The 23,701-nt window shown below is 34.8% G+C and overlaps 16 protein-coding genes and 9 non-coding genes across 25 annotated transcripts; 9 read left to right on the top strand and 16 right to left on the bottom strand. All coding sequences in view use genetic code 11, as the record gives it.

The window, feature by feature from the left end:
- Nucleotides 1–464: 464 nt before the first annotated feature.
- Nucleotides 465–872, bottom strand: atpE (ATP synthase CF1 epsilon subunit). The gene has a single exon. It carries the CDS (start codon nucleotides 870–872, stop codon nucleotides 465–467), a length of 408 nt encoding a protein of 135 aa, YP_009117489.1.
- Nucleotides 873–888: 16 nt separating this feature from the next.
- On the bottom strand, nucleotides 889–2,364 carry atpB (ATP synthase CF1 beta subunit). The gene has a single exon. The coding sequence runs from the start codon at nucleotides 2,362–2,364 to the stop codon at nucleotides 889–891; it is 1,476 nt and encodes a 491-aa protein (YP_009117488.1).
- Nucleotides 2,365–2,666: 302 nt separating this feature from the next.
- Nucleotides 2,667–2,739, bottom strand: trnM-CAU. The gene has a single exon. It is a non-coding gene; the product is annotated as a tRNA-Met (tRNA).
- Nucleotides 2,740–2,874: 135 nt separating this feature from the next.
- Nucleotides 2,875–3,476, top strand: trnV-UAC. Its single transcript has 2 exons — nucleotides 2,875–2,913; nucleotides 3,440–3,476. It is a non-coding gene; the product is annotated as a tRNA-Val (tRNA).
- A 736-nt stretch (nucleotides 3,477–4,212) lies between these two features.
- Nucleotides 4,213–4,575, top strand: ndhC (NADH-plastoquinone oxidoreductase subunit 3). The gene has a single exon. It carries the CDS (start codon nucleotides 4,213–4,215, stop codon nucleotides 4,573–4,575), a length of 363 nt encoding a protein of 120 aa, YP_009117487.1.
- ndhK (NADH-plastoquinone oxidoreductase subunit K) lies at nucleotides 4,545–5,345 on the top strand. The gene has a single exon. It carries the CDS (start codon nucleotides 4,545–4,547, stop codon nucleotides 5,343–5,345), a length of 801 nt encoding a protein of 266 aa, YP_009117486.1.
- Nucleotides 5,346–5,446: 101 nt separating this feature from the next.
- ndhJ (NADH-plastoquinone oxidoreductase subunit J) lies at nucleotides 5,447–5,923 on the top strand. Its single transcript has one exon. It carries the CDS (start codon nucleotides 5,447–5,449, stop codon nucleotides 5,921–5,923), a length of 477 nt encoding a protein of 158 aa, YP_009117485.1.
- Nucleotides 5,924–6,387: 464 nt separating this feature from the next.
- chlN (protochlorophyllide reductase ChlN subunit) lies at nucleotides 6,388–7,773 on the bottom strand. The gene has a single exon. The coding sequence runs from the start codon at nucleotides 7,771–7,773 to the stop codon at nucleotides 6,388–6,390; it is 1,386 nt and encodes a 461-aa protein (YP_009117484.1).
- A 21-nt stretch (nucleotides 7,774–7,794) lies between these two features.
- chlL (protochlorophyllide reductase ATP-binding subunit) lies at nucleotides 7,795–8,667 on the bottom strand. The gene has a single exon. It carries the CDS (start codon nucleotides 8,665–8,667, stop codon nucleotides 7,795–7,797), a length of 873 nt encoding a protein of 290 aa, YP_009117483.1.
- Nucleotides 8,668–9,381: 714 nt separating this feature from the next.
- Nucleotides 9,382–9,456, bottom strand: trnH-GUG. Its single transcript has one exon. It is a non-coding gene; the product is annotated as a tRNA-His (tRNA).
- A 245-nt stretch (nucleotides 9,457–9,701) lies between these two features.
- trnI-CAU lies at nucleotides 9,702–9,772 on the top strand. The gene has a single exon. It is a non-coding gene; the product is annotated as a tRNA-Ile (tRNA).
- A 134-nt stretch (nucleotides 9,773–9,906) lies between these two features.
- On the bottom strand, nucleotides 9,907–10,968 carry psbA (photosystem II protein D1). The gene has a single exon. It carries the CDS (start codon nucleotides 10,966–10,968, stop codon nucleotides 9,907–9,909), a length of 1,062 nt encoding a protein of 353 aa, YP_009117482.1.
- Nucleotides 10,969–11,434: 466 nt separating this feature from the next.
- Nucleotides 11,435–13,938, bottom strand: trnK-UUU. The gene is made up of 2 exons: nucleotides 13,902–13,938; nucleotides 11,435–11,459 (listed from the first exon to the last, which is right to left on the bottom strand). It is a non-coding gene; the product is annotated as a tRNA-Lys (tRNA).
- Nucleotides 11,664–13,181, bottom strand: matK (maturase K). Its single transcript has one exon. It carries the CDS (start codon nucleotides 13,179–13,181, stop codon nucleotides 11,664–11,666), a length of 1,518 nt encoding a protein of 505 aa, YP_009117481.1.
- Nucleotides 13,939–15,121: 1,183 nt separating the features above from the next.
- On the bottom strand, nucleotides 15,122–16,645 carry chlB (protochlorophyllide reductase ChlB subunit). Its single transcript has one exon. It carries the CDS (start codon nucleotides 16,643–16,645, stop codon nucleotides 15,122–15,124), a length of 1,524 nt encoding a protein of 507 aa, YP_009117480.1.
- A 153-nt stretch (nucleotides 16,646–16,798) lies between these two features.
- Nucleotides 16,799–16,870, bottom strand: trnQ-UUG. The gene has a single exon. It is a non-coding gene; the product is annotated as a tRNA-Gln (tRNA).
- A 320-nt stretch (nucleotides 16,871–17,190) lies between these two features.
- Nucleotides 17,191–17,376, top strand: psbK (photosystem II protein K). The gene has a single exon. The coding sequence runs from the start codon at nucleotides 17,191–17,193 to the stop codon at nucleotides 17,374–17,376; it is 186 nt and encodes a 61-aa protein (YP_009117479.1).
- A 608-nt stretch (nucleotides 17,377–17,984) lies between these two features.
- Nucleotides 17,985–18,095, top strand: psbI (photosystem II protein I). The gene has a single exon. The coding sequence runs from the start codon at nucleotides 17,985–17,987 to the stop codon at nucleotides 18,093–18,095; it is 111 nt and encodes a 36-aa protein (YP_009117478.1).
- Nucleotides 18,096–18,165: 70 nt separating this feature from the next.
- trnS-GCU lies at nucleotides 18,166–18,253 on the bottom strand. Its single transcript has one exon. It is a non-coding gene; the product is annotated as a tRNA-Ser (tRNA).
- A 169-nt stretch (nucleotides 18,254–18,422) lies between these two features.
- On the bottom strand, nucleotides 18,423–18,524 carry psaM (photosystem I protein M). Its single transcript has one exon. It carries the CDS (start codon nucleotides 18,522–18,524, stop codon nucleotides 18,423–18,425), a length of 102 nt encoding a protein of 33 aa, YP_009117477.1.
- A 654-nt stretch (nucleotides 18,525–19,178) lies between these two features.
- trnG-UCC lies at nucleotides 19,179–20,020 on the top strand. The gene is made up of 2 exons: nucleotides 19,179–19,201; nucleotides 19,973–20,020. It is a non-coding gene; the product is annotated as a tRNA-Gly (tRNA).
- A 147-nt stretch (nucleotides 20,021–20,167) lies between these two features.
- trnR-UCU lies at nucleotides 20,168–20,239 on the top strand. Its single transcript has one exon. It is a non-coding gene; the product is annotated as a tRNA-Arg (tRNA).
- Nucleotides 20,240–20,291: 52 nt separating this feature from the next.
- On the bottom strand, nucleotides 20,292–21,815 carry atpA (ATP synthase CF1 alpha subunit). Its single transcript has one exon. It carries the CDS (start codon nucleotides 21,813–21,815, stop codon nucleotides 20,292–20,294), a length of 1,524 nt encoding a protein of 507 aa, YP_009117476.1.
- Nucleotides 21,816–21,868: 53 nt separating this feature from the next.
- On the bottom strand, nucleotides 21,869–23,084 carry atpF (ATP synthase CF0 subunit I). The gene is made up of 2 exons: nucleotides 22,941–23,084; nucleotides 21,869–22,279 (listed from the first exon to the last, which is right to left on the bottom strand). Exons 1-2 carry the CDS (start codon nucleotides 23,082–23,084, stop codon nucleotides 21,869–21,871), a joined length of 555 nt encoding a protein of 184 aa, YP_009117475.1.
- Nucleotides 23,085–23,386: 302 nt separating this feature from the next.
- On the bottom strand, nucleotides 23,387–23,632 carry atpH (ATP synthase CF0 subunit III). The gene has a single exon. It carries the CDS (start codon nucleotides 23,630–23,632, stop codon nucleotides 23,387–23,389), a length of 246 nt encoding a protein of 81 aa, YP_009117474.1.
- Between the last annotated feature and the right edge of the window lie 69 nt (nucleotides 23,633–23,701).

Genomic DNA, 23,701 nt, shown 5'->3' with positions numbered 1-23,701 from the left:
AAATAAGTCCCTCCCTATGATTTATTGGTTAATAGCTCTTACAAGAACAAGGTCTACTCGACCTGGGTGTCGAACGTAAAGAATCCCTTTTGTATTGTATTACAAAAAAATTTTGTGCAAAATACTCATTTTGTAGCCTCTATTGTCAAAAAGGTTTTTTTTTTTCTTTCATTCAAGTTATATTGTATCATGTTTTGTATGTATGATGCAACCCAATTTCTTAGTTTGACCTGAGGACCTTTCGGCAATTCCAATTTATTCTATTATTAATTTCTATTATTAAATAGTGAAATGTGATAGTGAAATGTGATAGATTTCTTCACTTTAGGCGAAGAATAAAATAAAAAAATTGCAATAGCAGACGGCATGGGCATAGGTGGAAATGTGCCTAGTTATTGGCTAAGACAGTTAAAGACTTCCTTAGGATTGGAATCTATTTACTTACAATTTCGTAGATTAATTCTTTATCTTAATAAAATTGCATCAGCAGCCTCTAGTCGTGTTCTAGCTCTTTTGAGAGCCACATCAGCCTCGATTGCTTGTCTCTTGCCTTCAGCTCGCGCACGATCAGCTTTCGCTAGTCTAAAACTTTCCTGAGCTTCTTGAAGATCTATATCAATACCTCTTTCTGCATTATTTACCAATAACGTGATTTCATCATTGTTTATTTTGGCAAAACCACCCATCAAAGCCATAGTGGACCACTGGGCATTGAGTCGTATTTTCATGACTCCTATATCCAAAGCTGTTACAATTGCAATATGATTGGGTAATACACCCATTTGACCACTATTGGTAGTAATTATTATTTCTTGAACTTCTGAATCCCAAACAACTCGATTGGGAGTGAGTACACGAAGATTTAGGTTCATTTTTTTTTTTTTTTCTTTAAATTTCTTTTAAGTTCATAGCCTTTGCGGTAGCTTCATCAATGTTACCTACCAAATAAAAAGACTGTTCGGGTAGACCATCTAATTCTCCGGAAAGGATCATTTGAAAACCTCTAATCGTCTCTATTAGACTCACATATTTACCGGGGGAACCGGTAAATACCTCCGCTACAAAAAAGGGTTGTGACAAAAACCGTTCAATTTTTCTTGCTCTTGCCACGATTAAACGATCGTCTTCTGATAATTCGTCTAATCCAAGAATAGCTATAATATCTTGAAGTTCCTTATAACGTTGCAAAGTTTGTTTAACTCCTTGCGCAGTTTCATAATGTTCTTTGCCTACGATCGAAGGTTGGAGCATAGTTGATGTGGAATCTAGCGGATCTACCGCTGGGTAGATGCCCTTGGCAGCTAATCCTCTCGATAGTACAGTAGTAGCATCTAAATGTGCAAATGTTGTAGCAGGAGCGGGATCAGTCAAGTCATCTGCAGGTACATAAACTGCTTGAATGGAGGTTATAGATCCTTCTTTCGTAGAAGTTATTCTCTCTTGTAAAGAACCCATTTCCGTGCTAAGAGTTGGCTGATAACCCACTGCGGAAGGCATTCTGCCTAATAATGCGGATACCTCTGATCCTGCTTGGACAAAACGGAAGATATTGTCAATAAATAGAAGTACATCTTGTTTATTGACATCTCGGAAATATTCAGCCATAGTTAAAGCAGTTAAACCTACTCTCATACGAGCTCCTGGTGGTTCATTCATCTGACCATAAACCAGAGCTACTTTGGATTCGGATATATTTTGTTCATTAATGACTCCCGATTCTTTCATCTCCTTGTAAAGATCATTTCCTTCACGGGTACGTTCTCCTACTCCACCAAACACAGAAACCCCTCCATGAGCCTTAGCAATGTTGTTGATTAATTCCATAATCAAGACTGTTTTACCTACTCCAGCTCCCCCGAATAATCCAATTTTTCCCCCACGGCGATAAGGAGCTAAAAGATCCACCACTTTAATGCCTGTTTCAAAGATTGAAAATTTGGTATCCAACTGTGTAAAGGCAGGAGCAGATCTATGAATAGGAGATGTTGTGAGAGCATCTACAGGACCTAAGTTATCCACGGGTTCCCCAAGAACATTAAAAATTCTCCCGAGAGTAGTTTCACCAACTGGAACACTAAGTGGCCCTCCTGTATCAATTACTTTCATTCCTCTCATCAAACCGTCTGTAGCACTCATAGCGACAGCTCTAACTTTATTATTTCCTAATAATTGTTGTACCTCACAAGTCACACTTATTGGTTGACCAGTTGTATCGTTATCTTTAACTATCAAAGAATTGTAAATTCTAGGCATATTACCTGGAGGGAAAGATACATCTAGTACTGGGCCGATGATCTGAGCAATACGTCCTGCCTTCTTTTCGACAAGTGCGGAAACTCCAAAAATAAAAGGATTGGTTCTCATAAATAATAAATAGGATATTGATTCCAATTGCTAATTGTTAGCAAAAAAAAAACCTAAAAAAGCACAAATGCTCTGTAATGAGTTGATCAGTCAATAATCATTTTGGAGTTCTAACTTCAATTTACTTAGTAATCTCTTTCTTTGTAAAGTTCAACTTCGATAATGATCTCAAAATGGATTCATTATCATTATTTAAAATGGAATGAATTTTTCTTTTTTATTAACGAATTTATTTTATTCAAATTCGAGTAAAACTTATTTGCTCCGATTGAGTTGAGTAATAAATCGGAGCAAATAAGTTTTACCTACTATTGGATTTGAACCAATGACTCTCGCCGTATGAAAACGATACTCTAACCACTGAGTTAAGTAGGTTCTTTATTGAGTCATACCTAAATTCTAGGCATAATTAGACATATAAACAATATGCCCTTAAGAATGATTAAATCAAATATCATCTTGACAGAAAGTGATCTATTTTATTAGTCTATTTTTAGGACTAAACTGTGAAGGGCTATAGCTCAGCTAGGTAGAGCACCTCGTTTACACGTGCGCCAATGGTTTTCAGAAGAGTTTATTGATTCATTCGGTTCATAAAATAGATTTGAGTCTTACTCTATGAATTAGGAGAACAATAGCATGACAAAGATGAAGTTCGTTGTATGATTCGAACTATGGATCTAGTTGATATGGTCAATCTCGGGGGCATTCAATGTCAGACATAATGAGTATAATACGTACGAGGATCTCAAAAAACATTTCTTTTCGCTCTATGAACTTTGAGGTGTATGAAGTCTCATATTCTTATTTTGGGGTGAGAGAGACTCCATTTGGAGAATCTATGTCTAAGCATGACAGACCTACGTCAAGGGAATCTTTTGAAGCACTTTGGGATTGCTTCCGAAAAATGATTCGTTTCAAGCAAACGGAGCCATCTTATTATCTGTTCCGGAAAAGAATGGCAGACTAACTGATTTTTCCATCAGTTAATGAAAGAGCCCAATGCAATAAAAATGCATGTTGGGTTCTTGGAACAGTTCAAATCATTTTGGTAATAAGAAATTTGATCTGTTCTACCGAGAAGGTCTACGGTTCGAGCCCGTATAGCCCTATACAATGAAAAAACTCTTCTATGTTTTCTCGCTCATATTGTCCCTACGATCCGATGCTAGTTTGAAATGAAAAGAAAAAAAAAGCATCCAATTTATTTGCTATTTAAAGGAACTGACGACTTATACAGAAGATCATTAAAGAAAAAGTAAAGAGGAAATACGAAAATAAAAAAATTTGGAATTATTCATAATAGAATAAATAGTCTTTCGACTGCGATCCAGAGCAGACTCTTATTCTTCAATATTTCTGTTATAAAGAAGAACAGATCGGACATCGTGTCGAACTAAATATGGGCACATCCACTTTTATTTTGTTTATGAAAGATTTTATATATTCCACGGGTGGATCGGTACCTATCGATTAGAATCAATATTCTAATCGAACTCGGTTGTCTTTTTAATTTGTTAGCACATCTCACATCGTTAGAAACAACGACCCTGAAAGCTCCCTTATTTCAATAGATAAAATTCCGTTACATCAAACCATATTAACACGTTACAACACGAACCAACGTGAAGTCTGCCGAATTGCACGGGTTCGAACCATTTCCTAATTTGTTTTGTATTAAATAAATATTCTTTTATTCATTTCCGTGTTAAGTCACAGACGAAACATTGAATTAATATACAAAAATGATAATGAATCATTCGGGAGGGGAGAGAAGCGATTAATAAATGGACAATACAACAAATAAAAGAATTTGATTTATTTAAACAAAACAGGAATCATCTATTTATGTTTTTATTTTCTGAATATGATACTTTTTGGATATATTTATCCATATCCAGTCTTATTCCGATTCTGGCATTCTCAATTTCAAGAAGTTTGGCTCCAATAAATAAAGGGCCGGAGAAAGCCACTAGTTACGAATCAGGTATAGAACCAATGGGGGATACTTGGATCCAATTTAGAATTCGCTATTATATGTTTGCTTTAGTTTTCGTTGTTTTTGATGTGGAAACAGTCTTTCTCTATCCGTGGGCTATGAGTTTTGATATTTTGGGTCTATTTACATTTATAGAAGCTTTTATTTTCGTGATCATCTTAATTGTTGGTTTAGTTTATGCATGGAGAAAAGGAGCATTGGAATGGTCTTAACCCCCAAATTTTGGAATGATAAAAGACGAGTAGAAAATTATCTAAATCTAAAGCCGGCGATAAATCCTATAGAATCATCTTTACTTCATCAAGCAACTCCAAATTCAGTGATTTCCACTACTCTAAACGATCTGTCCAATTGGGCGAGACTTTCTAGTCTATGGCCGCTCCTTTATGGTACTAGTTGTTGTTTTATCGAATTTGCTTCATTAATAGGTTCGCGATTCGACTTTGATCGTTACGGTTTGGTGCCAAGATCCAGTCCTAGGCAAGCCGATCTACTTATAACAGCCGGAACTGTTACAATGAAAATGGCTCCTTCTTTAGTGAGATTATATGAACAAATGCCGGAACCAAAATATGTAATTGCTATGGGAGCCTGTACTATTACAGGAGGAATGTTTAGTACAGATTCTTATAGTACCGTTCGCGGAGTAGATAAGTTAATTCCTGTGGATATCTATTTGCCGGGTTGTCCTCCTAAACCAGAAGCTATTATAGATGCTATAATAAAACTTCGTGAAAAAATAGCTCAAGAAATATCTGAAGATAGATATGAGTTTCAACAAACAAAGAGGTATTTCAGTAGAAAGCATAGATTTCATATTGGATCCAGTATTATTATTGAAAATAAGGAGGATAAGTTTTTTCATCAATCTTATGAATCTCGTAAATCAACTTTAGAGATCACTCCCAAAACATCTGAATCGATTTCAGAGATATCATACCCTTTGAAACATTTTAAAATACGAGAGTTTGCTGGCGAATGAATAATCGTTAGTAAAAAGTAACGAGCAGGAAATAAATTTTGAAAATTCCATGAAAAATGTCAAATCCTTATGCAGATACTTTGACAATAAATAGTAATCAAATGCAAGGTCGGTTATCTGCTTGGCTAGCCAAGCATAAGTTAGCTCATAGACCTTTGGGTTTTGATTACCAAGGCACAGAAACATTACAAATCAAATCTGAAGATTGGGTCTCTGTAGCCGTTGCTTTATATGTTTATGGTTTTAATTATCTCCGTTCTCAATGCGCTTATGATGTAGCACCAGGAGGTTCCTTAGCTAGTGTATATCATCTTACGAGAATAAACGATAATGCAGATGAACCCGAAGAGGTGTGTATAAAAGTATTTGTCCCAAGGGAAGATCCCAGAATCCCGTCTGTTCTATGTATTTGGAAAGGTGCTAATTTCCAGGAACGGGAATCTTATGATATGTTGGGAATATTTTATGAAAGTCATCCATGTCTAAAACGTATATTGATGCCAGAAAGTTGGATTGGGTGGCCTTTGCGCAAAGACTATATTGCACCTGATTTTTATGAAATACAAGATTCTCATTGAGTGCAGTGCAAAAAAAAAAGATAAATTTTTTTAAAAGAGTTTATCCACGTAAACATAGATCTATATGTATTGATCTATGTATATCCCATCTAAATAGATTAAAACATTCAAAATAAATAGCAATATTCTATAGAATTCTATTGAATATATATTTTAAAACAATCTATTTATATATAGATTATAGATTCTAAAACAATAAAATTTATCAATTTCAATTCCATTCTATTACATAATAGAAAAATAGAGTTTTGATATCAATTTTTCTAATCTCGTGCTTTATACGTACCTCTACACTACATTTGCCTAAGTTTATCTCAAAAAAGAAAATAAAGAATGTTATAGAAATGACTTTAATACAAAAGTCATATAATAACGGGAGATTTGAAATGATTTCTATAATCATTTCAAATCTCCCGTTATTATAATAATAAGAATTAAAATCAAATTAGATGGATTAAATTATCTTAAATTTCAACTTCTTCTTTTCTGACCAAAGTGGTTCGACCCAAGTCTTCTAAATTTTTCTGACGACGTAGAGGTCGGGTAACCAATTCAAGTACATCTCTTGCATTGGCAAACCCATGAATCTGGGCAAAAGTAAATTCCACTGACCATTTAGTACTAATTCCTCTTGCTTCTAGCGGGTTAGCATGAGCCATTCCCGTGATAGCTAAATCGGGTTGTAATTCGCGTATACGTCGTATTTGATTCGAATTATCCGGTTTCTCCACAATTCGTGGTATTGGTACACACATCTTTATACATGTATCTTGTAAAAGTGATAATTCAGCAGTTTGATATCGTTTATCCATATATGGAATGCCAATTTCATGAACAATCATTCCACATCTAATTAAGAATCTTGCTAGAGAAACTTCTAGCAGATTATCTCCCATGAAAAAGACAGATTTACCGTCTACCAAATCAAGATAATCTTTTAAACTTTCCCATATTCGTTCCTCCCTTTCCTCCAAACCTTGGGGTTCAACACCAAATACAGGACAAATCTTTTCAATCCAAGCACGCGTTCCGTCTGGACCAATAGGAAAAGGAGCTGCAATTAATTGACATTTTTCGCGTCTTATCAAAGTTGTTGCTGTCCGACTCAAAAATGGGTGAACACCACAAACATAAACTCCGTCACCCAATGATGGAAGATCGGTATATTTTTGAGCAGGTAACCAACCTGATACCTTGATGGATTGACGTTTTAATTCTAAATTGAGTTGAGAAGCGACGTTGGACGGCAAAGATCCAAAAAGAACTAAGGAAGGGTGATTTGCATATTCAACCAATTCTTCTTTTTTTCTAGAATGAAAAGTCAAAAAATGTTGTATAGTTTCTTTTCGTTCACGAACGGAGAATTCCGGTTCTGGACAACGATGTGCCATGGCAGCTAACACAGTATCTTCTCCTTGAGTAAAGGCATAATCGAGTCCATTCGCTCTTGCCACTAGAATTGGGATTCCAATTTCCCATTCTAGTTTGGGTGCCATACCTTCCAAATCCATTTTTATTATCTCTGTAGTACAAGTACCTATCCATATAATCACGCTAGGATCTCTATCTTTTCTTATTCGAATACAGAGTTTTTTTAATCCTTCATAATCATTCAATTGAGCCGAGATATCTCCTTCTTCCAATTCTGCCATTGCATAGCGAGGTTCTGCAAAAATCATTACTCCAAGTGCATTCTGCAGAAAATAACCGCATGTCTTTGTACCCACAACTAAAAAGAAACTATCTTCAATTTTTTGATATAACCAAGATACACAGCTAATTGGACAAAAAGTATGATAATTACCTGTCTCACATTCGACAATGAGAGTTTCATCAATTTTCACTGACATAAATTATTATAACTATGTGGATTAAATCGTCGTAAACCCAAGTAAATTTTCCTTATTATTTTGATGTTTCCCCTCATCAATAGGATTGAGATAAAGGTCAGAGAGTAGATTGAATAATTCCCGATCTGGAATCTCCTTTGGCACAATACCTTCTGGTTGGGACAATATTTGATCCGCTATGTTTAAATAATATTCACATACATAGTTAAGAGATGGTTCGGATCCAACCATTTCAAATAAAGTTTTCCCCTTGACCCTCGAAATTCGAATATCTTCAATAAGAGGTAACACTTCTATTACGGGCATTGGACAGGCCTCTACATATTTATTGATAAGATCTCTTTTAGATGTGCGATTTCCAACCAAACCTGCTAATCGGAGTGGATGTGTACGAGCTTTTTCCCTTATAGAAGCAGTAATACGATTAGCTGCAAATAATGCATCAAATCCATTATCTGTAATAATGAGACAGTAATCTGCATAGTTCAACGGAGCAGCAAAACCTCCGCAAACCACGTCACCCAATACATCAAATAATATTATATCATATTCGTAAAATGCATTTAATTCTTTTAACAATTTCACAGTCTCTCCTACCACATATCCCCCGCATCCAGCACCTGCGGGCGGCCCCCCAGCTTCCACACAATCTACCCCTCCATAACCTTTATGAATGACATCTTCGGACCAAATATCCTCATAATGATAATCTTTGGACTGCAAAGTATCTATAATTGTAGGTATCAAAAATCCTGTAAGAGTAAAAGTACTATCATGTTTGGGATCACATCCAATCTGTAACACTTTTTCCCCACGTCTAGCTAGGGCAATTGAAATATTACAACTAGTGGTTGATTTACCGATTCCGCCTTTTCCATAAACTGCTATTTTCATCTTTTGATCTCCTTTTCTTTATTTTTTATCTTCCGAACTTATTATTCGTTTGATCTAATTTTGAGTTTAACTTTGCCTTATTTGATAACAGTAAATAAATTCTAGTATGTTACATTACATTCTTTGTAACATTGTGTGTGTTTTTTTTTTTAGCTCCCTCACCCTCATTTTATCCTGAGTAAATGGAGGAAGCCAAGCAAAGAATCCTTCATTTCCACTTCCACAATAAATGCAAATTTTTTCATTAATTTGAAACGGGAACTCCCCGCTAATTAAGACTTATTTCTCTATATTCAAATAATATAATAATTTACTGCATGACAAATGAGAAGAGGATAAGATAGGTTTGGGATTCGATTTGGGCCTGCAAATGAATGCTTTTGTTATCTTATATATGATGTTAAATGTGTCGTGTGTCGTTATTCAATGAATAAATTTGAAATCACCATCACCATAAGAAATAGTTGTTTTGGAAAGATCCCAATCTTACCGTCGATTCAGCTTTTTTTTTTGAGAAAATAAAAAAATATCTATATTTTATTCTTATATTTTGTTATATGTATGTAATAACAAAAATATCTATATTTTATTCTTATATTTTGTTATATGTATGTAATAACATATATACACAAATGGATCGTCAACCACTCATCATTTGATTCATTATAGAAAATCACAATGAATTGAATCCGGTCGACCTTTTTTTTTTACCGGGCGAACGACGGGGATCGAACCCGCGCGTGGTGGATTCACAATCCACTGCCTTGGAACCACTTGGCTACGTCCGCCCCAAACTAATTGGCAGTCTCTGTCTACGGTCATTCCATTTCAAAAATGGATGGTTCTAAGCCCCGAAAACCAACTAATAATGAAACTATTCTATTATTTAGAATAATTAATTTGTTGCACTTGCAATGCAACTCTCACACAAGTTAGTGACATTGACATTTTTTATTTTTTTTTTATAGTTTTGGGTATTAAAAAAACAAGATCTGAGCCAATACTCGCTACTTAATTAATAATTGGTATTATGTATCCATGGCTGAATGGTAAAAGCACCCAACTCATAATTGGGAAGTCGCGGGTTCAATTCCTGCTGGATGCACAGTAAATAGTTACTGTGCTCTGTTCGCTCGCAATAACTATAACTTTTAAGAAAAATTAGACGGAAAAAGCAGTACCAAATTGGTACTGCTTTCTTTTTAGGATTGAAATACACTAACAATCCATCTTGAATAATTAGCCGTTTATAGAATTAGCTTCAACAGCAGCTAGATCCAGAGGGAAGTTGTGAGCATTACGTTCGTGCATAACTTCCATACCAAGGTTAGCACGATTAATGATATCGGCCCAAGTGTTAATTACACGACCTTGACTGTCAACAACAGATTGGTTGAAATTGAATCCATTTAAGTTGAAAGCCATAGTGCTGATACCCAAAGCAGTAAACCAGATACCTACTACTGGCCAAGCAGCTAAAAAGAAATGTAGAGAACGGGAGTTGTTGAAACTAGCATATTGGAAGATCAATCGGCCGAAATAACCGTGAGCAGCTACAATATTGTAGGTTTCTTCTTCCTGACCAAATTTGTAACCTGCATTAGCAGACTCATTTTCGGTAGTTTCCCTGATCAAACTCGAGGTTACCAAGGAACCATGCATAGCACTAAATAGAGAGCCGCCGAACACGCCAGCTACACCTAACATGTGAAATGGATGCATAAGAATATTGTGTTCAGCTTGGAATACAATCATGAAATTGAAAGTACCAGAGATTCCTAGAGGCATACCATCAGAGAAGCTTCCTTGACCAATAGGGTAAATCAAGAAAACAGCAGTAGCTGCTGCTACTGGAGCTGAATATGCAACAGCAATCCAAGGACGCATACCTAGACGGAAGCTAAGCTCCCACTCACGACCCATATAGCAAGCTACACCAAGTAGAAAGTGTAGAACGATTAGCTCATAAGGACCACCGTTGTATAGCCATTCATCAACAGAAGCTGCTTCCCAGATGGGATAGAAATGCAGACCGATGGCTGCAGAGGTAGGAATAATAGCACCGGAAATAATATTGTTTCCATAAAGAAGAGAACCGGAAACAGGTTCACGAATACCATCAATATCTACTGGAGGAGCGGCAATGAAAGCGATAATGAATACAGAGGTTGCAGTCAATAGGGTAGGAATCATCAAGACACCAAACCATCCAATGTAAAGACGGTTTTCAGTGCTAGTGATCCAATCGCAAAAACGATTCCATAGGCTTGCGCTTTCGCGTCTTTCTAGAATTGCGGTCATGGTTATAACTTGGTTTATTTAATCATTAGAAGCTCCCAAGCATACACATAAGGCTTGTTATTCAACAGTATAATATGAGTCATATCTGTATGTCAACCAACATTTTGACATGGTTATAAATATTCATAAAATTCATAGTATCCTCTTCCTTCCATAAACTATATGCACATATATTGAAATGGTTTTCAATAGTATCCGTAGATATTAATACCTACGGTATTAATGCGCTCTATTGGCATTCCTTCTTTCTTTATGATTCAAGGTAATAAATATTATTACCTTGGAGTTAAATGTGATTAGACAAAACTCTTTCGATGGGTAAGAAAGACCCTTTCATTTCTTAAGGATGATTCCCGAATAGTGGGATGCTACCTATCTTGCTTGTTAAGAGCAATGGATAACATTGAATTGCATTGGATCTGCAATAAGTAGACAAAATACTTTTAGGTGCTAGATTCTGGTACTCTGGGTTGCCCGGGACTTGAACCCGGAGCTCATCGGATGGAGTGGATTATCTGCTCTTTTTAATAGGAGCAAGAAATCTCTCCCCAAACCGTGCTTGCAATTTTCATTGCACACGGCTTTCTCCATGTAGTGATTTGATCCATCATTTGGTTGGATTTCCGGTTGGAAAAGATCTATAGCATCATAAATTGATCCTGGCAATTGCTCAATAAGCATTTCATTGGTCAAAATCAGTTTTCTATTTGTTTTTTCCGCATCTTTTGCCAGAAATTAGCCAGGGGGTTTATCTGGCTAATTTCTGAATTCCAAATTCGTTCTCTCTGTGAACGAGTTTTTGAAAGGGACGAAGAAATGGATTCTCTTTCTTTTGAAAATGATTTTGTAAAGAGTTCCGAACCTAATTGTTCTCGAACTACACGTATAGTACTTTTATGTTTACAGGCCAAAGTTTTAGCACATGAAATTAAAAGTATATACTTTATATGATATAAACCATCTTGATTGATGGATCCACTGTAGTAATGAAAAAGATTTATCCAAATTTGATCGAATCGATCGAGAATATCATCATCTGATAGACTGGTCCAAGACAATTTACTAATTGGCCACCCTGAGATGTCACAAAACTTTTCTTTAGCTAAAGAAAAAAGAATTGATTTAATCGGAGCTGTTGAGTTTAATTCATTGGTAATAAGATCGGTAATGAATAAATCATCTAGCATTTTGGCTCTAACCACGAGAGGTCTCATTTTAACATGCATAAAAAACCCTAAAAAAAAAAAAGAAATCTTGGATAATTCAAGACTGCATATCCTATACGGTTGAAACCAAAGATGAAAATAATATTGCCAAAAATGAAACAGATGATATCTACATTTTTTCACTTGAAGATGCGTACCCTTTAGAGCTATAAGGGATCTTTCTCCATATCTCACATAATGGATGAAAGAATCCTTCAACAAACAGATCTTTTTTGTTGAAATTTTTTGAGGAGGAAATATAACAATATCTTTGATCTTTTTCTCAAAATGAGTTCGATCCGGAAAAGAGTCATATAACAATGACTGTGAATTAAAAAATCGTTTAATAAGAGGAATTAAAAACGATTCGCATTCATACACATAAGAATTCCAAAGGAACAGGGAGAACGTATTTTCTCTCTGTGTAATCAGAGATTTCTGCAAATTTTCTTTACTAAAACTACATTCATGGAGAATCGATCGTAATAAATGCAAAGAAGGAGCATCTAGGATCCAGCGACGAAAAAGTCGAACCAAAATTTCCGGATGAATTGAATAGGGCACTCGTATATCTGATATATAATTGGAATGTGGTAATTTATCCTCCATAAAAGGAAATATGCAATGGATGGATCGGAGACTATTCCATCCATCCATTCCTTTTATGAAATGTTTTGATCGCATTGCGAACGAAACTTCCAAGACAATTGTAAACCCTTTTAGTATCGATTTAAAAGTATTCTTATTGTATTCAATGAATTGATTTGAATCGGAATTCCCGAATAAACTAATTGAATTATTCTGTTTACGTATTCGACGTATTGAACGTTTTACAGCCAGGAAACTCAAAAAATTAGAAACTAAAATTTCCGTCGGTTCCTCGGAACCAGATCTATCTAAATGATGATCATGAGCAATTGCGTAAAGATCTTCCCGAAAAAAAAGCGGATATAAAAAGAATTGTTGCCAAGATCGATGTTTGTTTGAATTTCTTTGGAAGTCATCCATTTGTTTAAACCCCCGGACCCAAGAATAACCTGTTGGATTATTCAAGATAATACATGGTGCGATCTAGTTGGAACATAATAGAAAATGTCTATCAGATAGATCTTTTTCTTCGCATAGATCTTCATTCGTCATGAGGAAGAATGAAAATTTCTTATTTTGGCAGTCCGATCGCTCTCCTGACTCATGGAATAGAATTAACATGGTCAGTACACTATTTCTCTTACACATTTGTTTTCGAGTACTTAGGACTCATGGTGAATGTAGAAAACCCTAATTTACTACAGGGAAAAACTTCCTTTATCGGTTACTAAAAGGCTTTTAACTTCCGATTAGTAAAGGGAATTCCTCGTTGAAATGAGGAACAGAAGCTCGTTCTTCTGGTTTTACTTATGATTCAAGCCATCCAGCTTTATCCATTGACTCACTTGACTTAATCACTCGCACTCTCGAATTTATTTGATCTTATTTCAAAAGAAATTCATTTGTTCAAATTCAATTGTATACATATGTCAATAATTTGTATACATTATTATTTGTATATGCATTGAATTCCTTGATCCGCCGCTTCTGCTGATCAAAAACGAAAGTCGAGATTCTTAGAACGACATGCTGCTTTTTCCATTTTTGTTTTTTCAGGATCAGTCGTAGTCTTACTAATTTTACCGATGGTATAGACGAATTGAATAGTTCATCCGAACATGTAAAAGACCATAGTCGCACTTAAAAGCCGAGTACTCTACCATTGAGTTAGCAACCCTTTATTTGTATGTATAGATACAGCCGAAGTAGAGCAGTTACTTGATTCAATCGATCAGAAATAGAACCTTTACAATAAATCATCAAGGATATTAATAATCGAATCGAACTTTACCATTTCTTAATCAAATCAAGTGATCTTTCCGGATCAGAAAAAATCTGATCCGTTGAACGAATTCACCATAAAAAAAAAAGAAATAGCGGATTTATTATATCCAAAAAATATGCTATTGTCAATCCCGAAATGTTGGGAAGGATTGTTGGATTGACATTATATTAAGATGAAAAATGATTAGGACTATAAAGAAAAGCTCGTTAGAAATGGCAGTAAAGTAAAAAAAAAGTACAAATTTATTATTTTATTTAATGAACAAAAAACGATAACAATTGTTTATCATTTTTTGTTTCATTCATTCAGTTCGTTCTCACAATTCTAATCTTCTTCATTTCTTCTCCTTCTCTTGAAGAACCGCTTAACAAAAATCCTTATGTGCTTCCCTATAAAAGATCGCACAGGAATAAAATACATGAAATGAAGATATAATAAAACAAATATAAATGGATAATAATAAGACAACCATGATACAAAACTTATATAATAACTAAATTTTATATGATCTAAACCTAAACGTAGACGCATTATTTAGAATACCCCCTTTTTAATAAATAAAAAATAAAATTGAAAACGCGTTTAAAACGATAAATTTTTGCAGAAAAATACCATGACACAATTTCTGTAAATTGAGCTACTAATTTGATAAATTATACAATAGCACTATAAATAAATAAAACTCGTTTTATTCTTATTGATTGAACCCAAATTCCTGAAGAGCTCTTCGAGACTTAACGTCAAATTCGATAGGTAGCTCATTGATTTCACTTCAATTAACCCTAGATTCTGCCCCTAGCTGAAAAAAAAAAAGTTGATACCAAGCTCCTATATCTTTTTTTTTTTTTTCTAAATGTTGAGCTAAGAGTATCTTCGCGTCAAAATGGCGGATGTCATAATCCACAGAACTAATCATGTCGTTTAAATCACACGTTGCTTTTTACCACATCGTTTTAAGACAAATTTTTATCATACAGATAGATCTCTTATCCGATCCTAAAATAGATATGTAATTATTAATAGTCATTCACTCAATTTCTAGAATACATTTTTTAGAATTAATTGGTTTAGTTAGCTAGGTATTCAATGCTTCTTTAGCTGCGTACATTACTTCGACAGTAATGGTTTCAATCCCCTTTTGTCGTGCAAATTTTTCAGTATTTCTTTCCACCTTTTCTCTGGCAAAACGAGGAATTTTACTTAATTCTAGTCGACTTTCAGGATTCCAAATTAGGCCTATATCCGTAGATATAGATTTGGATATTATTTCTTTAGTATCATGACCACCAAAAATCTCTAGAAGATGGTCCTCCATACCCAGAGCAAATGAGTTATAAATTAAATCAGCTATTTGATTAGTACCTTCGTAACCTAAAAAAGGTCGGTATCCCAAAGGAAAGTTTTGTATATGAACTGGTGCAGAAATAACTCCACACGGAATATCAAGACGTTTACCAATATGACGTTCCATTTGAGTACCAAATATTGCAGATGGTTCCGTGTGAGCGATCATATCTCCTACCTCAGCATGATCATCTGTGATCAGTATTTCATCGCAGAAACCTTGAATTTGCTCTTTGAACCATTCCGCATCGTGTTTGCAATAAGTACCTGCACAACTGACACGAATCCCCATTTCTCGAACAAGTATCTTAGTGATTGAAGCAGCATGAGTTGTATCACCAAAAACAACTGTTTCTTTACCCGTCAAATTCTGACAATCAATAGATCTTGAAAACCAAGCAGCTTGGGAAACAAATCGAGTTTGTCCGTCGATATAAGGTTCATAATCCACTCTTTTATTCGATGAACTAAGAGTCAACGTATTCACATTTTTTTGAATCTGGCGGATCCACTCCGCCATATCTACAGCTCCCATGGGAGCTATAGATATGTAAGGCATCCCATATTCTTTATTTAAATATACCGCTGTCATTAATCCCACTTCACGATAAGGAATTAAATTGAACCAAGCTTTTGGTAATTTTTTAAGATCTTCTACAGATCCTCCTTCAGGAATTATTTGATTAATTTCAATATCCAGATCTCGTAATAAACGTCTTAATTCACGACAATCGTGTTGATTATGAAAACCCAATGTAAAAATTCCAATTATATTGACAGAAGGCACATTTGTGAGAAATTGATCCCATTTTTCTTGTCTATGACATCTATCTAAATAATATCGAACCACCTGTTCTAAAGTTCTATCCGCTGCTTGAATTTCATTTACTTGATAATGATCAACATCTGCAAAAATGACGTCGGAATCAGAAATTATGGATGCTCTATTCACAAAGTTCTGTAAATCTTCTTGCAAAATACTAGAGGTACATGTAGGTGTCAATATAATAAGATCAGGGTGTTCCTCTTTATCTTTCCGGAGAATATTATCCACAACTCTTTCTTGAGATCCACGTGCTAGTACGTGACGATCTACTATGCTAGCAGTTGCGGCAGTAAAATCTCTTTCACGTTCTAACATAGAACGCATGACATTGAAATAATCATCTCCTAGAGGAGCGTGCATAATGGCATGCACATTTTTGAAAGAACTAGCTACTCGTAGGGTTCCAATATGAGCAGGACCAGCATACATCCAATAGGCTAATTTCACTTTATCTCTATCTCAATTTGATCTGTATTCCAATTCTACACCGCAAAAATATCCCTTTCTCTATTTAGAATCTTATCGAAATCATCTTTTCCTTCTATAAGTCTTTTTTTTTCAATTCAATAATACTGTTCCACCTGGGACGGAAGGATTCGAACCTTCGAAATAACAGGACCAAAACCTGCTGCCTTACCGCTTGGCCACGCCCCATTATTGTTTTATAATAATCCATTAAGATAAATTGACGCAATGTTTTGAATCTGAATTGCATTATTATAATTCGATTCGTTATGCAATTATGCATAACCGGAGGGGCATAGATTCTGGAGTTAATCAGATATCTAACTATAGGGGAACCTAAAAAGAAACAAGAATATACATTCATTGGTCATTCCCTATCAGAATAGGTAAAATATTGTATAAATAAATGATCCCTTCCAACTCGAAAACTAAAAGTCTAATCTTGTCGAACAATTCGATTGATTGGCCAAATACTTTTAGATCTTTACATTATTCATCGGAGAATCAAAATGTCAGTTATCCTCAACTTCCATATTTGTCTAGACGATGCCGCTTTTCATTTGAATAATCCCTTTTTTGCCAAATTGCCTGAAGCTTATGCAATTTTTGATCCAATTGTTAATGTAATGCCCATTATCCCTCTGTTCTTTTTTTTATTAGCCTTTGCTTGGCAAGCTGCCGTAAGTTTTCGATAACGATAATCTAAGTTTTTATTCATTTTTGTTTGTATCACTTGATATGGAAAAAACATCTTTTTTTTCTATCATTTTATGATTAGTTAGTTGTTACAATTTAACTATTTATAATTGGATCATTTTCATTAACTAAATTGACGTAACACTCTTTTTCCTCGTTCTGATGTTTATTTTGTGATACATCTATTCTCGACAGATCAAAATAACTTGAGTCAATATCAATGGCATCACAGTTGCAGTTTGGGTGATTAGCTAGTGATTAGAATATGTTATTAGAAGATAACATATCTTTCAATATTCTATTTAAAAAACGAGTAAAGATGATAATTTATCTATTCCAAATTTTCTTCTATTTTAGACATAGACTGTACTTGTTTCTATTGTTTTGTTGATTGTGATAATCTTAAACAAGTTTAGGGTAGTTTAATTAGTATTCGAATTCCTATTTATCCTGTTCAATTCCGAGCAAAGAAGAAAAGAGAAACAGAATAGATTCAATTTTGAATCTGCTTTTTTTCTTTGCTCAGCCAATGCCAATAGCCAATATATGATACAAAAATTGATGATCTATTCCGTTTTCTAATAAGAATAATTTCGGAGATTACATAATGCTTACTCTTAAGCTGTTCGTTTACACAGTAGTGATATTTTTTGTTTCTCTCTTTATCTTTGGATTCCTATCAAACGATCCAGGACGAAATCCTGGGCGTAAAGAATAGAAAAAAAGATTAGAAAGTAGATTTTGTCAAAATCCCTTAATAGGTTTTGAAGAGTAATCTCAGACTGAACGGAGAGAGAGGGATTCGAACCCTCGGTACAAAATAGTTTGTACAACGGATTAGCAATCCACCGCTTTAGTCCGCTCAGCCATCTCTCCTAGATGGCAGATCTAAAATGAATATAGCATTTCACTAAATAAAGACCAACATTTGTGAGAATCCAATTTTATTTTTTTATTCCATTTCAAACAATTTTTCGCTTTTTCTAGCCCGGCCAGTATCTGGCCAGGCCATTGTCTTTCCTAGATAAGGAATTAATTGACTAAATTATGAAGAATACAGTGCTCTACCTAATCTGAAAGCTAAAATCATTATTATAAAAGTAACAGCAATAAAAAGGGCTATCAAAATTTGACCTTGTGATATCATTTCTTATATTTCCTTTTATGTATTATATTTTTATCTCTTATTATAAGATTAATAGATAAGCACTTGCTATATATATATAATGTATTCTATTTTTATCTCTTATTATAAGATTAATAGATAAGCACTTGCTATATAATATATATATTTTTTTTATTCCAACTATTTCAGATTATAATCTGGATGAGATGTTCTAGATTGGATTGAAAATGTATAGATCATATTGAAGGGTAAAAAAGAGATTTCAAAGACTAAGAGTGGATCATTCTTATTTTCTATATCTGTCATAAAGAAAAACTAATTCCAAATTACTTGAATTATTCTAAAGAATGTGTTAATAATCATAACAACTATCTATAAATAGACTAGTTACTAAAGAAAATCATACTATTAGTCATGGAGTATTCCCTACAATATTGATTGAGGATTTTTCTTTTTTCTTGTAAGAGTAAAAACAAAACAATAAGGTAAGGGACGGAAGAAGTGAAAAGAAACTATCTCTTATTAAGTTTTCAGGAATAGGAAAATATGATGATCGGAACTTGCATTAGATTCTTATTAGAATGATCGGAACTTGCATTAGATTCTTATTAGAATCTAAAAATTACTTTTTCCTATTGGACAAAAAATCGATCTGTATGATACAATGAAATTGTGGCGGGTATAGTTTAGTGGTAAAAGTGTGATTCGTTCTATCATTATATTCAACAGAGTTGAAGGATCTTTCAACTCTCATTTATATTTTTTTATATAAAAAACTCTATTTACTATATAGGTTCTAAACCTCTCCTATGAATACCCTGGGTCAGGAAAGGAATTGTGCGCATTCTCGTAATTTGAATTTGGAATGAATGATAAAATGACGATATTTTCCATTCAAGATGGCGAAACAGAATGTAGAATTTTTGAAAAGATTAGACCGATCTATCTAATCGGATCAATCAAAGATCCATGGATATCAAAATATTATTTTTCATCGTAACTAAACTAAATGTTCAACTACTAGAATAAAAAAGTTGGAGTCAAATAGCTAGGTAACAGTGACTTTGGTTTACTTTAGTCACCGTGATTTTGTTTGAGCTCGGTGAAATTTGATTTCCTGTAGGATTGCAATCAGTAGAAATAGAAAACGAAGTAATTAGAAAGATTTTTGAGCCCAATATTAAGAATTTTTCAATCTTATCTTTCTATAGGGATCATCTATCAAGTGAATAGGTATTTTCTATTTAAGGTTCTTCACCTGAAGTTAAGAGGAAAGAACTACAAATACAACTAACATAGATGTTATGGAGCAGAGCATAAATAATTTATGTATTATGTGAAAAAGCGTTTTTTTTTTTTTTTTTTTTATCAGACCTCCCTTTCTATCTCTCTCTCATGGAGGAGCCGAATGAAATGAAATTTTCATGTTCGGTTCTGAATTAGAGGCGTTAATCAACGTCGACTATAACCCCTAGCCTTCCAAGCTAACGATGCGGGTTCGATTCCCGCTACCCGCTCATTCATATTTCTTATTCTTATTTCATTTTTCATGCCCATGTTACCTACCTATTCTTTCTCTTTCGTTCCCGAATCTCGTTGTGAATAGAGAAAAAATCATACTTTTTTATTCCCAATCGATAAAGTAAAGGAATAATGAAAATAAAGCGTCCATCGTCTAATGGATAGGACAGAGGTCTTCTAAACCTTAGGTATAGGTTCAAATCCTATTGGACGTAATAATTCGTCGTTATGCTTTGTTAAATGTTGCAAAATGATTATTTAGCTCTTTTATACTATTTCGAGCATAATAAAAAGTTGGAGATTTTCTTGAATAGCTTCTTTTAAGAGATCTTCTGCTTGTTGCGTGAATGTCCCAGTAGAACGTATAATTTCTCCAAATTGGGGTTTCTTTTTTACTAAATACTCGCGCAGCTTAAGAATAAATTTTTTAACTTGTACGATCTCTAATACATCTAGATATCCATTCGTTCCGGTATAAATCATAGCTATTTGTTCTTCCACTGTCAAAGGATCTGATTGAGATTGCTTGAGCAACTCGCGTAATCGTTGGCCTCTTGCCAATTGATCTTGCGTAGCTTTATCAAGATCAGAAGCGAATTGTGCAAAAGATTCTAACTCTGCAAGTTGAGCTAATTCTAATTTTAATTTCCCAGCTACTTGTTTCATAGCTTTCATCTGAGCTGCGGATCCTACTCTAGATACGGAAAGACCCACATTAATGGCAGGTTGAATTCCTGCATTGAAGAGATCAGCTGACAAGAAGATTTGTCCGTCGGTAATGGAAATGACGTTAGTGGGGATATAAGCTGAGACATCTCCAGCTTGAGTCTCAACTATTGGTAAAGCAGTCAAACTACCTCCACCTAACTGCGAATTTAATTTAGCTGCTCTTTCTAATAAGCGAGAATGTAAATAGAAAACATCTCCTGGATAAGCTTCCCGGCCAGGTGGTCTTCTTAATAGAAGAGACATTTGTCGATAAGCTTGTGCTTGTTTGGAAAGATCATCATAAATGATTAATGTATGTTGTTCTTTATACATAAAGTATTCGGCTAAAGCTGCTCCTGTATAAGGAGCAAGATATTGTAATGTAGCAGGAGAATCTGCAGTTTCCGCTACCACAATGGTATACTCCATTGCGCCACGTTCTTGGAACGTATTAACTACCTGAGCTACCGAAGAAGCTTTTTGACCAATAGCGACATAAACACATATTACATTCTGATTTTTTTGATTTATAATCGTATCTGTAGCTACTGCCGTCTTACCGGTCTGTCTGTCCCCAATAATCAATTCTCGCTGACCGCGCCCTATAGGGATCATAGAATCAATAGCAATAAGACCCGTTTGAAGAGGTTCATATACAGAACGTCGTGAAATAATACCTGGAGCGGGAGATTCGATCAATCGAGATTGGGAAGATGAGATCTTCCCCTTACCATCAATAGGTCGAGCTAGCGCATTTACAACTCGACCTAAATAAGCATCACTTACTGGTATCTGAGCAATTTTTCCCGTTGCTCTCACGGAACTACCTTCTTGTATCATCAAACCATCACCCATTAATACAGCTCCAACATTATCTGATTCTAGATTTAGGGCAATACCTACTGTACCATCTACAAATTCTACTAATTCCCCTGACATTACTTTATCAAGACCATGAATACGAGCAATGCCATCTCCTACTTGAAGTACAGTGCCAATATTAACAACCTTGACTTCGTTATTATATTGTTCAATCTGTTTACGTATCATACTACTGATTTCATCGGGTCGAATAGTTACCATTAACACTAGTTAATTCTCTTTTGAAAAATAAGACCTAGTATATATATATAACGTTAATCAGTTATGTTTTTCATGCCTAGCAGCAAGTCGATATTATGCTCGATCGTACGTAAATGTAACTCACTATTCAGACGATTATTCAGAGTTCCTAGAGCTCTTTGGACAGCTTGGCGAGAAATTTGTTGTCGAACCTGTTCAATTACTCTTTGTTGTTCCAATTGAACGGTTTCATTCTTTAAATTTTCTAATTGTTTCAAATTAACAGAAGCAACATTGATAAGATCCTCTTTTTCTTGTTCTATTTGAGAGTATCCATTTTCCCGAATTTCACGCGCTCGCATTTCTACTTCCCGTAAGCGAGCCCGGGCTTGCTCAAGCTGATTAGCAGCTCCTTTACATAATTCTTCAGAACTCTGAATAGTACTCACTATTTTCTGTTTACGGTTATCTAATAAATTACTTAATGAAAGTAGATTATCTATTCATAAGTTGAACGAATAATCTCTTCCCAAACCGAACACGAATCTTTCGATTCATTCGGCTTTCCCGCTCGGCTTTTTTTACCAAGCCTACCCTTTTCGTTCATATTATGTAAATTAAAAAAAAAAAATCAATCTATCAAAGACCGAAATCTACGAAGGGCTCTTTTGCCAAAAGGGGTTTTTTGTTATCAACTGAGTTGTTGTTTTTTCTTTTCGTATTTTTTTTCTTGAATAAATTCGCTTTTGTGTAGGTCGTCGGTTCCGCATTTAAACCCCAAAAATTGTATTGGATGGGAGATTAGGACTATTTTTCAGTAGATAGATTGAATAATTCCATTGATATGAATGTTATATATCGAATTAACCTCCAACTATGCCTTTGAACCCATCTCATATTAGCACAGCGGTTGAAAGAGTACCAGTTTTGCTTGGACTTCAAGCAGTTTAGCTTTAACCATTCTAAAGATTTTCTCATATTGGTTGGGATTGGTCAAAAATTTCCCAATCAATTACGAAATGCTATAGTTCTTCCATATTGATTTTTTGCCCTTTTAGAAGTAATTCGTTGAGATCATGCACTTTTCTATCTACAAAATGCAGTTGGTTGGATCCAGCTAGATTATTCAAATATACAACTCGCACACACTCCCTTTCCGAAATAGGTCAGTACACCAAGCACCACACTGAGATTTAGTATATTTGTTTCTAAAATATTGGTATTTAACCTGAAACCCTCAGCGGAGGATAAAAAAATTAGGGAAATGAAAGAATCAGTTACATTTTTCATACGCTCTCCCCTCATAGATAAGGATACTTTTACAAAGTTTTTTCTCCGACTCGATTCATTCTGGATAAACAGATTTCGAGTACTTAGTAAGTCCCAGGTCCTGCATAACGATAAATAAGGATATAATAAAAAAAACTTTGCTCAATCTATCTACTTCTCCGAGTGTCGCAAGTCTTTCTGACCAAAACAAGTGACGTATAAGTCCATTATTTTGGATCAGCCCCTCCCCTATTGGCTGAACAAGAAAATTGATAAAGGGGGGTCCTTAAAATCCCGAAGGATACGGATTTTAGTCTCCGAGATTAAACAAATGGATTAGCAAATAAAAGTGCTAGAGCTACAACTAATCCATAAATAGTTAAAGCTTCCATAAAAGCTAAACTTAGCAGTAAGGTACCTCGTATTTTACCCTCCGCCTCCGGTTGTCTCGCAATACCTTCAACAGCTTGTCCCGCAGCAGTGCCTTGACCAATGCCAGGTCCAATAGAAGCAAGGCCTACGGATAATCCAGCAGCAATAACGGAAGCAGCAGAAATCAAAGGATTCATGGTAATCTCCTCTTAGATTAAATAATGGTGGATAATATGATAGTTTTCTCTATTGATTTGATTGTTCAC

This window comes from Cupressus sempervirens, plastid (assembly GCF_028749045.1).
Source record: "Cupressus sempervirens plastid, complete genome".
NCBI lineage: Eukaryota > Viridiplantae > Streptophyta > Pinopsida > Cupressales > Cupressaceae > Cupressus > Cupressus sempervirens.
The sequence above is the reverse complement of the archived record's forward strand: the minus strand, read 5'-3'. Positions and strand labels throughout refer to the sequence as shown.